Source organism: Nycticebus coucang, chromosome 10, assembly GCF_027406575.1.
Source record: "Nycticebus coucang isolate mNycCou1 chromosome 10, mNycCou1.pri, whole genome shotgun sequence".
Taxonomy (NCBI): Eukaryota; Metazoa; Chordata; class Mammalia; order Primates; family Lorisidae; genus Nycticebus; species Nycticebus coucang.
Window position 1 is genome coordinate 60,155,188 of NC_069789.1, and position 14,116 is coordinate 60,169,303.

A 14,116-nucleotide genomic window follows, 5' to 3' on the forward strand; every position below is an offset into this window, starting at 1 on the left:
TTAATTATTTTTGAAAGAAGTTCTAAGCACAGTAAGTATATTCCTTTTTTAATTCTTTTTTTTGGATCATATTAAGTGTCCAACAGAAGTTTAACTATAGGTTCAAGTGTGCCATGAGATCAAAAAAGGTTGAAAAACACTGCTCTAGATCAATCTGCCATCATCTCAGCACTACAGCCACAGCCTTCTATCTTGTTTCAGACCTTGACCAGCAATGGTCCATGGTCCTCGCAGCAGCAAGAAATAACCTGTAGACCAGTGGTTCTCAACCTTCCTAATGCTGCGACCCTTTAATACAGTTCCTGTGGGTCGCGACCCACAGGTTGAGAACCACTGCTTTAGACAAGGTAACTCAGATTTGGCTTTACTCTTTAAAACCCTCCAGGTGGCTTCCTTTTGCAGTTAGAACGAAAATCCAGTCTCCTCCCCTGGCCTGTAAGACCCTGCATCATCTGGCTCCTGCTTGCTGTATCTATCCATCCTCATTGTATACCCTCTACCCCTTTACACCACACTCCAGCCACCCTGGCTTACGTTCAATCCCTTGGACACCCATCTCATTCCTACTTCAGGGCTTTTACAGTTGCTAGTTCCTCTGCCCCTACATTTCCCCATGATGGTCTCAGCTCAAATGTAGCTGTTTCAGAATCCCATCTAAGGAAGCCCTGGAGCCCCTAATTAATTTTCTTTGTAGCACTTGTACCTATCTGAAAATGTATTTATTTGTTTATGTGTATGTTATCTGACTCAAAGTCCTGGGGATATCGTGGCTACAGGGACTCTTCCCTCTAATCCAGTGGTTCTCAAACTTCCTAATGCTGCAGACCTTTAATACAGTTCCTGTGGGTCGTGATCCACAGGTTGAGAACCACTGCTCTAATCACAAGAAATATCACAGCCAGAAGTCATCCATCCATCTCTGGCTTAACAAGTACAGAGGACTTGGACTAGAGAACAGAAGTAACATGCTTGCAGATTAGAAAAGCCCACGTTCCCATTTCCTCCCAGGGAAGGATAGAAGGACTAAAACATGGTCTTTGGTCAAGAAGACCTGGTTCCAGCCCTGGCAGTACTGTTTACCAATTGTGTGACCTTAGTGCTGTATGCAATCTTTATATGGGGGAGGGGGCCAGAGAGGGTTGCCTCTGTAAAATGAGAATAATGATGGTACTTAGAAAATTTGAATGCAATGATGCGTGTAAAGCACCCAGTACAGGGCCTGGCAGGGTGCTGACTGACAGCAATCTACCCATAGGTGGGCCTTAAGGCGCTGCTCTGCCCACTGCCTACTTGCCAATCTGCTATATTCCTGGGATAAGCAAGCTGAGCAAAGTTTCTCAACTCCAAACCTCTAATTAAAGAGAGATGACATCCATGACTGATCATGTAAACATTGCAGATTCCAAGTTCCCCTCTTCTGCTGCCCCCAATTTCCCTCTCCACCTCTCCCAAAAAGCAATTTAAATAAGAACAGATTTTACCACCCACCTTGTGGGCAGACTCTGAGCTGAGGCTGGAACGATCTATTTATCCTTTGGCTGCTGCGGGAATTCAACACATACAAATAAAGCTTCTTTTCCAGCCAAGTGTGTATTTTTCCATCAGTGTGTGGCCCCCCTGCCCAGGTTGTCTTGTTTAGGTTGGGACAGCCTGAGGGAGGGAAGGACAGGAGGGGGTGTGGGGCTGTGGTTTCAGAACCTGCTCCCCAGGATGACTGGCTGCAAGGCATCTTGCAATTCTGGACTACACCAGGCTGCCAGTGAAGCCTGGGAGAGGCTGGGGTGATGGACATTGACGTTCTATGCACAGAAACAACACATTCCACTTGGCAAGTCACCCCTGCGTTCTGCTATGGCCCCCAGAGAGCATCCATCCCTCTCTTCAACTCTCAGTTTATATCAGAGATGACAAGTTATCCAAAGTGTCTCCCTTCCACCCCTACTACAGGATTTTTCCTCTTTGTGTGCTTTTTTTCTTTAGTCACCTTTTCCCTGGACCCACATCCCACTGAACTGTGTTCCTTTCCTTCTATTGCCTTCCTTATCAGGAACCTGAAACTGCAATTCAAAAAAATGACTTGTCTGGGAGGTTCCTTCCCTCAAACTCCCATCAGAAGCAACTTTCTCTAGGGGGTGAGTTCTTGGTCTCTAGGCCAGTGATTTCCAACTGTTGTGCCGCAGCACACTGGTGTACTGTGAGAGGACCTTAGGTGTGCTGCAAAAATATTTAAAGATCATTAATTGTGAAAGAAGGTCAAAGCACAGTAAGTGTGTGTGTGTATATATATATACACTTTTATAAATTTATACATAAAAATATATATATATTTTTAGTAACATAACTTAAGTGTGCCACGGAAGTTTAACTATAGGTTCAAGTGTGCCATGAGATAACAAAAGTTTGAAAAACACTGCTCTAGGTCTAGGTTCTCTCTGGACCTGGAAGTTATTTTCAGGCACTAAGCTAAAGTCTTTACATGAAAAGCCTTTTAAAATCTTTTAAATATAGCCAGGTGTTGTGGCAGGCGCCTGTAGTCCCAGCTACTTGGGAGGCTGAGGCAAGAGAATCACTTAAGCCCAAGAGTTAGAGGTTGCTGAGAGCTGTGACGCCATGGCACTCTACCAAGGGCGACATAGTGAGACTGTCTCAAAAAAAAAAAAAAAAAATCTTTTAAATAACCTACAGAGTTTAGGTACTATTATTATACTCATCCCCAGACAGTTTGAGTCAAACCTAAGAACAACTGGCTGTTAATGGTAAATCTGGGACTCAAACCCAGGCTTGACTGCAGAATCAATTGTAAAGATTCTGTTCTAACAGTGGTAACCCATGAGGGTTTAGGGAGTGAGCAAATAGGGGAAGGAATAGGAGGGAGAAAACATGTTATTTGAACCATGTAAATGTATTACTTAATCAAAAATTAAATTTATAAGAAGATTTCTTTTTCTTTAGTTTTTTTTTTTTTTCCTTTATGGAGACAGAGACTGACTTTGTCACCTGGGTAGAGTTCCTTGGCGTTGTAGCTCACGGCAACCTCAAACTCTTGGGCTCAAGCAATCCTCTTGCCTCAGCCTTCTTCATAGCTGGGACCACAGGCACCTACCACAGCACCTGGCTATTATTAGACACAGGTGTCTTGCTCTTGCTCAGGCTGCTCTCAACTCATGACCTCAAGCAATCCATCCACCTCTGCCTCCTAGAGTGCTAGGATTATAGGTGTGAGCCACGGTGCCTGGCCTATAAACAGCTTTTTAAACAAAAGGGGGGTGGGTTGGGAGCAGTTGATTGTGGTTGAGAAGATCCAACAAGCCTTCAGAGAGCGGCTGAACCTGCTAATGTGGGCACCAGAGAGATCAATCATAGATCCCCACTGGCCAGAACTCTGAAAGCTGCCTCAGATCCAAAATGACCCTCTGGCTTCAGATACCACAGACACAGATCCAACCTCACTGCTCCTCACTGCTGGATTTGCTGAGATTGTGTCTCCCTTATTGCTCCACACGTATCCTCTCAAGAAACAGGCACTTACACTTACCTAAGTTAGCTCCTGGGTTTCTTCCTCTTAATCCAGTCTAACAGAATAACTGAGGAAATGGCCCAACTCCAGGGAAGGATAGAGGGGAAAAAATTTTCTTCAAGAAGAGTGGAGGACAGGTGTTCATGAGGGCACCATTTATCCTCTTGAAAGGGAGTCAGGCACTAGGCCAGTAAGGACTTGATACCAGTTTGGGGTTAGCATCTTGTTCCCATGACTGCAGGTTTTTGTTGAACTCAATTTCTTTCCCTTATCTTGAGAAGGGGCTGGCTGGTTCTCTCGGGGGCATCATCTATTCTGAAGCAAGGCTTGAGGGAGAAGATTCCCTAGGCAGAGAGTGGGTAGGAAGTTCACTCAAGGAGAAGAAAGCAAGCTGATTCTTTGGGATTCACAATATCAGGAAACCCCAGTAATAGGCTTTGGTCTGAGAAGGTCTCCGGGGTCTGAGTATTGGAAAGCCTAACCTGCTCACTGCTTTCTTTAGACTATTCCATGTCTAACCCAGGGCGAAGCACACAAAATGCACATCATTATGGGTGAATGGAATTGACTGTGATGCCTCCAAACTTTACCTCAGATGTCCCAGAACTCAGAAAACAGGTTAAGGAAGAGTCTTGATGCTCTGACCACTCCTCTCTCAAAGCAGTCTCCACCCATATCACTCCCAGAACAGCAAAAAGGAGCTGAGGGCCATGTGTGGTACTTCACTGGTGCTTTATTATACAGAAGAATCCAAATATTTACATCTTAACAATTCTTACATTTCATACACCTAGAGAGGGCATGGGATCGAAATCTAGAAGTGATGTAGGGGTGGTGAGTGACAGGTGGGAGAACTCATTAAAACAGAGCAGAGGTAGTTAGAAGAGGTGGTGCCAGATAGGATCAGGGTTCTAGTTCTCCCGTGATCCTCACTTACTCAGACCTACTAACTGTTGGCAGATCTTCCTTCTTCCTCTCCCTTACTCTTTAAATGTTTTATTCCTGGAAAGGGAAACTAGAAGGAGGTTGGGAGCTAGACGAGGGGAGAGGAAAGCAAGGAGAAGGCCCAGCTGGAGGTTCTGTTAATACATAGTCTTCAAATCTCAACTGTGACATTTTTCATTCTTTTTTTTGGAGACTGAGCCTCACTTTGTTGCCCTCTGTAGAGTGCAATGATGTCATAGCTCACAGCAACCTCAAACTTTTGGGCTTAAGCAATTTTCTTGCCTGCAGCCTCCCAAGTAGCTGGGACTATAGGTGCCTGGCACAGCTCCTGGCTGTTTTCAGAGATGGGGATCTCGTTCTTGCTTAGACTGGTCTTGAACTCCTGAGCTCAGGCAATCCACCCTCCTTGGCCTCCCAGAGTGCTAGGATTACAGGCATGAGCTACCGTGCCCAGCCCTCAGCTCTGATATTTTTGGACTCTCCTCTTAGGGTGTTCAGAGGTGCATATAAAAACCATGGTCCACCCTTAAAAGTTCTTCACAAATCTGAGAGGAGAATGTGGTTGGCACCAGTTGCCAAGGCATAGCACCCAGAACCCAAGGCAATACATACTAGCCGTTCTCAATAGTTCTACCTCCACAGTCCCCTTGGATAAAATTTTCCCCAGGGACGCCATGTTGGAAGATTTTGCCAATCAAATAAAATGCATTTACATGCACTGAATATTTGGTGTTTGGTTTTGATATCAAAGACATACACAATCTTCATAATCTACTAATCATAATCGAGATAACCAAAGAAGTAACATACTGATTTGCTAGAATTTCAGTCAAAAACAAAGAAACTTTACTGGGCAGCCTTATTTTAGGTAAATGTGTAAGATCTACTGGATTTTTTTGAATAATGAAAATTATTCATGACAAATACCTCCGCTGCCTTCGCCTACTCTTCTTTGACCAGAAAGCCAGCAGATGCTACTCAGATCAGCAGATCCTCAGACTTTTAGAAGCAGATAATAAGTGCCACACTACAGCTTGCATCCCAGAAGCACTGACCCCTTTTTATTGAAGAGGCTACCTGCAATCTACAATACATGGCCCAGGTGTTCCACGTCAATGCTGGCTCCCCTAACTCCCAGGACAACAATGATTATATGGCAGGTGGGGGAGTGAGGAAGGATCTGGGATGACTTTTTAGAAGTCAGGGCTTTCCCAAATCATAACTATTTTGTCATCCCTGGGGCATCTTTGAAAACTTCTTTCCATGATAAGAGTCACCAAGTCTCAGTACCCAAAGTAGAGCAAACCCTTTCCATCAGGGGCTCTTGATTAGCCCCAGAGAAATTGGGAGATGGGGAGCTTTCACAGAAAAAATCAATAAATAAATCCACCATCATTTAGGGAATGACTACTCTGAAATTGACCCCATGCTAGAACCCTAAATTTCAGGGATTATAAACTAGCATATTCAGCTTCAGAGCCTGTTAGACTCCACCTCAACTAGTCAGAAAAGATTTAGAAATGTGTCAAGTTCCATCCATGGTCTCTGCCTCATCCCTTTACTCAAGACATGTTGACCTGTGTCTGAATGTCCACTAGGCACTGGGGCAGGGGGAAGATAGTGGAGAAGCTAAGCTGCAGAAACTGGAACTAGGAAACTAGAAGGACTTTCTTGAGGAAGTTTTAATGGTGAAGCCCCTTGGGGTAGGGCTGGCTAAAGACCATGCCAGGATTCAGAAGGAGGACTGTGTTCCACTTGCGTTCAGGAGTCTAGGATCCTGTCCTCCTGATGTGGCTGATTTCAGGGTGCCCTGGAACAAGTCTTGCCTTTTCCTGCATCTTGGATTCTCTTTTTACATCTGAAAGAGTCGTGTTATATCTCTGCATATCTGAGAGGAGAATTCAATCTCTCCTTACCCAGAGATTGAATGTGTATGCATGTGTATATTTGGGGCAAGGGGCAGGGTGCTCCGGAAATACCCAGGGGCATTTGGTAAACCATAGGTAGAAAGATCATGAGCAGAGAAGCAAAAGGGTCAGTTTATCGCCCTGGGCAGAGTCCTATGGCGGTACTCAGGGGTCCCAGATACCTCCAATGTTTCCTTAATGCAACACCTACAATTAAAAATATCCCTCCTCTTTCTGGCTAAGGGCTGTCCGTCCCATAGAGTAGGCAGGACCTGAGGTGGAAAGGCAAGACCCAGCTTATGGCAAGAGGTAGAAAGGGGCATCTGATAGAGAACCATAGGGAGGCAACTCAGAGGCAGAGGGAACCCAGATGGCCCTGACTTCCCTGTACACATCCTTCCAGGGTCCAGGAACCACACCCTCATCCATTCCACGTAGGATAAGACGGCTAGAGTGTTGAGAGTCTTTCCTGATTGACGGAATCATCAGTTGCCTCTGGCACTTCACCAGTGCCAGAGCTTGAACTCCTAGAATCAAGGCTTTCAGGAAGTGGTGGCATTTTGTGATGTCACTGGGTGGCACAGAGATGAGCTCTCTGGGACAGAACAGAGCTAAGTGCTGTGATGTCAATAGGTCATTCATGAAAACCACATAAGCAAACAAAAACCTGCAGTCAAATAATTTGGGGAACTAGGTAAACCGAGGTTCAATAGATTTTATTATTGCAGGAATTCTCAAGATCTTTACTATGCTAAAACATACTGTGAGTCTTGGCTTGGCGCCTGTAGCTCAGTGGCTAGGGCACCAGCCACATACACTGGAGGTGGCGGGTTCAAACCCCACCCCAGGCCTGCCAAACAACAATGACAACTACAACAACAAAATAGCCAGCCATTGTGGTGGGTGCTATAGTCCCAGCTACTTGAGGCTGAGGCAAGAGAATTGCTTAATCCTAGGCGGCGCCTGTGGCTCAGTCGGTAAGGCGCTGGCCCCACATACCAAGGGTGGCAGGTTCAAACCCGGCCCTGGCTGAACTGCAAACCAAAAAATAGCTGGGCGTTGTGGCAGGCGCCTGTAGTCCCAGCTACTCGGGAGGCTGAGGCAAGAGAATCACTTCAACCCAGGAGTTGGAGGTTGCTGTGAGCTGTGTGATGCCATGGCACTCTACCGAGGGTGATAAAGTGAGACTCTGTCTCTACCAAAAAAGAGAGAATTGCTTAATTCCAAGAGTTTGAGGTTGCTGTGAGCTGGGAACGCTACGGCACTTTATGGAGGGCGACATAGTGAGACTCTGTCTCAAGAGAAAAAAAATACTGTCTCTAAGAAAGGGACACAAGGTATAATCTCTTCTAAAACTTATTTTAATAGAAGTCTTTTTGCATGGTGTATATCAAGATTAATGGGACAAAACACATTGTATATCCTATCCATTAGTCAAAGGAGAGATGCCTAAATGCCTTTGGTGGTCCCCTTCCACGCCTTTCTCTGTGAGGTCTCCCTGTCCACTGGGCCCTGATCCTGGGCCTGCTCAGCCCCCCAAACTTTCACTGTCTTGTACTTCCCTCACTTCCCTTAAGCAGACAAATTTCCAGGTCTCTGGTCCACAGCTTCAGACATAACAGGGAAGAGGCCCAGCACAAAGGTGAAGCTGAGGAAGGCCAAAGGGAAACGAGGCTAAGAAGCACTCACTGGTCATGGTCACAGGAGAGAGAAGACCCGTGGAACCAGGGATTGGACCACCTTACTACAGATCACACTACTGAGTTTTGGTTGTATTTATTTTATCAGCAGCCATCATTCATGGGGGGAGGGGAAGGAAGAGATGGAAAGAGAAGAATGGAGAGGGACGTTTATAAGTGTGAGGCAAAGGCTGAACCAGAAGGCCAGAAGCTCCCACCCACTGATGAGGCTCCACCTGCTGATGAAGCTCCCTCTGCCCTCAGCCACAGTTCTCCATCCATGGAGGGTTGTGGGTTCCCAAAGTGCGTCCCCTCTGGCTCTACACAATGGCTGTCCTCCGGCCTGGGGGTCCCTGGCTGCTGACAGATGAGGGTCACTGAGGGGAAGCCATAGGTCTCCAGCCCGGTGGGCTGTCCAGCTTCAGAAGCTTCCAGAATGATATCCACATCAGAGAATGCCACCAGGGCCTGGGTGGAATCGCAGGAACTCTTCTCCAGCTCACTGGCAGCAGCATAATCTAGGGGCCCTGGGACCCCTGTGTGGGGCCAGAGCCGCCGAAGGTCATCCCGGAAGTGGGGGTTGAAGAGTAAGTAGAGCAGTGGGTTGAGGCAGGCAGGCAGGGGCAGCACCACAAGCAGGACAGACTTGACGGCCTCGGGCGTGACAGGAAAGAGGCCCAGCATGGAGGCAAAGCTGAGGAAGGCCACAGGGCAGTAGAGGAGCCCGTCTGCGAAGATGAGCCAGGCCACGTGCCTCACCATGGCGCAGTCCCACACGACCTCAAAGTCGCCCCTTGGCAGGTCACAGTAGAGTTTGATGTAGGCACCGGCTACTACCAGGAAGCAGAAGGAGTTCATCATCACTAAGGCCACGGCGAAGCCTAGGGCTGCTGGCTGTCCCTCAGGTGGGGCATAGGGCAGGCAGAGTGGGGAGGCCCCATATTCTCCCACTGAGGCAAGAGGCAGGGCTGCAGCCAGCCCTGCCAGCATCAGGCAGCCCAGGGCCCCTGCCCGAACACTGCCCAGGGAGGGGGCCTTCCCATAGGCCCGGACGCAGGAGACAGAGACACTGCACTGCACTGCAGCCAGGGTAAGTAGCAGCACTGAGGCCTCGGACCCCAGTACTGCCAGGAAGCCGGTAGCCCGGCAGCCCAGCCCCATCTCCCAGCGGGCTCCATACTCGGCAAACTGGCCAAAGGTCAAAGCATCGACTGAGGCTAGAAGGCCGCAGGAAATTCCAGTCAAAGTGTTGGCGCCTGCAATTGCACCTACCACAAACTTGACTGGGGATAGGGTGACGGGCCCGCTGGCAAACACGGTCAGCAGCACCAGCCCATTACAGAGCACGGACAGCAACACGATGGCCCACACTGCCAGGCGGATGCCCCAGCTTTCAAAGAGGTGCTCACAGGGCTTGAAGGGGCCTGTAGGAGAAAGGATCAGACATTATCCCTGGACCAGAGGCTGCTGATACTGGGCCAGCCTCTGTACTCAGAGACCTTGCAATCAAAAGATGAACATAGTCTACCCTCAGAGAACTCTTGGCCTGAGGGAGGCTGACTTGTTCTCTCATCTCAGAGAATGCCCAGTTGGAGGTGGGGTGGAGGAGAACAATGGAATATGTTATGGAGGGTTTCTCTCTTGCTTCCTCTCTTACCATGCAACCTGTTTGCATACACCTGTTCCCTTTACTTTCTGCCATGATTTGAACCCCCTGAGGCCCTCACCAGATGCAACTGATCAATCTTTAGCCTTCCAGCCCATAGAATTGTGAGCTAAAGAAATCTCTTTTCTTTACAAATTATCTCCTTCCTAAAGAAACCTCCTTTCTTTATAAATCACCCAGGTCTCAGGTGTTCTGTTACAGCAACACAAAACAGACTGACAAATGCATTCGGCTTTTTCGTTCTCTTTCAGTTAAATTTTTATTATGCAGATTTTCCCATGTCCTTAGATTCCTCAAAAACATATTTTCAATGGCTGTGTAATGAATACTCTACCACGTGGATGTACCATAATTATTTGACCATTTTGTATGAGCTATTTTAGAAGCAAGCTCAAGTTGGACTTGTGTTTTACCTCAGTTGGAACTTCCTCTTTTACTTCACCACCGTTGATTACTGGTTTTTGGAGGTGACGTTTCTGTGGCAGTGTGAATGAAACATGTGGGTTTTCAACTCCAAAAAAAAAAACAATTCAAAACCTGTTTACTCCAGGCTGGGCTAGTGCTCTGACCTCAGGCTGGCACTAGGGGGCGTAGTGCTGCTGCTAAGTGCCGAGAGCTGGTGCCAGGCAAGATAGGGCAAACACTGTGCAGGCTTTAGAGGGGGCATGGGGAGAGGGCCAAGGAGCCCAAGCCAAAGAAAGATGGGAAGTGGAAAATGGAGGTGAGAGTCAATAGAAGAAGCAAACCGTTTATCCCTTTCTGTTCTTCTGAACAGTTCCTCTCCGGGCGAAAGTAGCACACTGCTGCCTTCTGGGTGGCCTGTTAGCATTTTATACGCAAGGGAAGGGATTTCACTCTAAACATCTTTGGCTGAATTGCACCAAGGAGAAGGAGAATTTTCTTTCTTTTCTTTCTTTTTCTCCATCAAGATGGATTTAGGTTAGACCCTAAAAGAGGTTTCCTCAGCTGCATGGGGTAGATAGTACTATACAGCGTTCCCCAGAGATACGGTGGAGTTTTTTGAGCCTGGAGAGTTTTAAGAAAGACAGACTGTAATCTTCCTGGGATGGGGAAGATGATCTTTCAGAGTCCCACCTGGCACAAGGATTCTGTGGTATGAATGAGGAAGTACTCAAAAGTAGTCCCAAATACCACCCTGAGCAGTGGGGTGAAAGCATTCTTTCCTGCTTCTCTCCTCCTAAATACATAACTGCTAATTGACTAATTTGTAAAGCTGCTGGACTTGTCCCCATCCACACTGTGCTACTCCCTCCAAGCAGCCACCCAAGGGAAAGAACTCCAGCTCTTTCCCCAGGAATTATAAAGAGAGGACTCTCCTGTAGCAGGTTGGGTGTTAGGTAAATGAAGCATCTAGCAGAGGTCCTCAAACTTTTTAAACAGGGGGCCAGTTCACTGTCCCTCAGACCGTTGGAGGGCCGGACTATAGTTTAAAAAAAAGAACAACTATGAACAAATTCCTATGCACACTGCACTATTTTATTTTGAAGTAAAAAAACAAAACGGAAACAAACACAATCACACCACCGCATGTGGCCCGTGGGTCGTATTTTGAGGACTCCTGATTCTAGAGCATGGCAACAGGCATGCCAGGCCTAACTGGCATCTCATCTTGACGACTGGCTGCCCCTTCTCTATGCCTCCCTTCCTCAGTTCCCCAGGCACCCATCTCACCTGGAATAGGGCTACACTGGACACTGGGGTGTCCTCCATCCTCCAGCTGGAGCTCGTCCAGGTCCAGGTCATCTGAGAAGAGAGACAAGAAAGTGGCCCTGGGCCCTGGGTCTTGGTGTCAGCCAAGACTCACCTTTCTCCAAACACCCACCCCGTTAAGCAGTTGTCCCTGACTAACTGCTCAACACTGGTCCAGCAGCCCTGCAGCCCCACATCTATTTCTACCCTGAGGGGTAAATATTTGGTCAGTTCCTTATTATCCACATGTGGATTGTGTGTATTGCTGGTTCTTTACAAGAAATGTTTAATCTAGATTTGTTCTTTCTATTAGTTTAGTACCACTATGCCCTCTCCTGTTGGCCTTAGTCTATAAGTGTTGCTGATAGTTGGGGTGGAGGCTGCCTTAATAACGGGTACTAGTGATCACAGGTTCTCCACTCTGGCCAGACTGTCACAGTAATTCCGTATCCAGTTGTGAACACTACACATTAAGAAGGACATTGGTGGGCTGTGGTGTGTTCAGAGGTGAACCATGGATGGTGAAGAAACAGAAACCATTTGCATGATAAACAGTCATAGCAAGGAGGGGGTGTGTGTGTTTAACTTGGAGGAGGCCAGAGTAAACAGGAATATAATGGCCATCTTCAAAGGGCTGAAGGCCCGTTAAGCATAAAGGAATTAGACTCCTGCATGCTGTTTTGTCCAGAGGGTAGGACCAGGATCAATGGATGAAATGTAGATTAAAATGGAGGAATTCTAGTTCTTCCTAACAAGAATAAATTCTCACAATTAGAGCATAATTCAACAGGTGCGCAATAGGTCCACATGTACTGAATGTGGTACAGGTATGGGGCAAATGCAGAGGAATTCAGGGACAAATGAGAGATGGGTCTGCTCTCAAGAAGTTTATGGAAACCAATGCAGAAACAAATAGTCATGACACAATGCGCTGCATCAAGTAATAAATTTACTATCTAGGAGGGAATAATTCAAATGTTTCTAGCATAAAGAAAAGGTAAATATTTAAGGTGATAGATATCCAAATTACCCTGATTTGATCTTTACACATTATATGAATGTATTATATTCTCACACATAAGCCGGGAGCGGTGGCTCATGCCTGTAATGCCAGCATGCTGGGAGGCTGAGGCAGGTGGATTGCTTAAGCTCAGGAGTTCGAGACTAGCCTGAGCAAGAACAAGACCCCCATCTCTAAAAACAGCCTGGCAATGTGGCGGATGTCTGTAGTCCCAGCTACTCAGGAGGTGGCATCATAGCTTACAGCAACCTCAAACTCTTGGGCTGAAGCAGTCTTCTGGCCTCAGTTTTTCTATTTTTAGTAGAGATGGAGGTCTTGCTTTTGCTCAGACTGGTCTTGAACTCATGAGCTCAAGCAATCCACTCGCCTCGGCCTCCCAGAGTGCTAGGATTATAGGTGTGAGCCACCGTGCTCAGCCTGCAGTACTTTTTAAACTAAGGGGTTTTGGACATCTGGGGAGTCCATAAATTCTATAAGCATTTCAAAATGATAATCCAAAACATTTAATAACCAATAAAGACAGAACTTTCTTTTGCAACGATAATCCATCATTGGAAGACTATTTAAAGACTAAGACTCAAGTTTCTTAAGTCAGACCGGAAAATGTGTCTGAGAACCTAAGTGATAGGAAAGAGTGGCTTGTCTTTAAAAGGTGATTGTGTGTTACTCAGGTTTAAAAGACAGCACCTTATGGGCTCTTCTTCCATCACACTGGTTAATGGATAGGTGACTCTGTTGCACTTGTCTCCAACTTTGGCTCACCAGGTCTCTTTCCTGTATAGATCCTTCCTCCCGCTTTAAAGGGTAAACACCTTCAGTTGGGAGCTTTCCCAGGAGGCAGGAAGAATGTGGGGCTGCCCCTGGCTCAGACACCGTGAAGGTGGGTAGGAGGCTGAGGTGTGTCCATAGAGCCCTGGCATTTCCTTCCCTCGCTACCTTTCATTCCAACCCGCCTCTGCTCTCCAGAATAGAGCTCAGCAATTCTTTGAAATCAAAATGCATGAATGGAATACAAGGGTTGAAACCTGTGGACTCTGTCTGAGGCCAGGAAAGTCACGGCCAAGGTGTTAAGTAACCACTCTTCAAACGAGGAGGAAATCAAATCTGGCTGGAGGAGCAGCTCCTGGCTTTCCTTCTAGAGGCTCATTAGCTCCCACAGGAAGTGGGGGCCCTGCCCTAGCTCCCGTTACAGGCGGCAGGCAGCCCACAATCTTGACACCCTGTGGTTCTCTAAGACCTAAGCCCGGTGGAAAGTTTCACCTTGATGAAGGAAAGTTTCCATGCCTCCTTCCAGCCCCCTGAGGGAGTGTACAGCAGACATCTGGGAATGTCCCCCGGGGACAGCCGTCTGCCGGCCCAGAGCCAGCCAGGCTGCTGGGCTCCTCCTCATTGGGTCCTCATACCCTCCCTGGGGAGGTGCTTTAGAACACGGAGAGAGACCCTTCAGAGAACCCCAGATTGCCTGCCCAACATTTGGCCTCCATAGTCTGTGTCCTGACTGTACAACCACATTCTCCCTGCACGTTTACACAGGAAGGCACCAGTCCCAGTAGGAGCAGCAGGAGTGTACATGGCATAAATTCTGTCTGTGTAATCTTTGACTCTTCCCCAACAGCCTATGAGACATGTGCTCTTTCTCACTTAAAAGTAAGGAAACTGAGGCTCAGGAAG

General features: G+C 47.2%; 1 protein-coding gene across 4 annotated transcripts in view; it reads right to left on the reverse strand.

Annotated features, from left to right (window-relative positions):
* Positions 1 to 7,709: 7,709 nt before the first annotated feature.
* Positions 7,710 to 14,116, reverse strand: part of LGR6 (leucine rich repeat containing G protein-coupled receptor 6) — a 123,117-nt gene continuing 116,710 nt past the window's right edge. For all 4 annotated transcript variants that reach the window (XM_053607629.1, XM_053607632.1, XM_053607630.1 and 1 more), the window contains 2 exons: positions 11,407 to 11,478; positions 7,710 to 9,472 (listed from right to left, as the gene is read on the reverse strand). In XM_053607629.1, the coding sequence (XP_053463604.1) occupies positions 8,220 to 9,472; positions 11,407 to 11,478 (1,325 nt within the window). In that variant the 3' untranslated portion in view covers positions 7,710 to 8,219. The remainder of the gene's footprint in view (positions 9,473 to 11,406; positions 11,479 to 14,116) is intronic.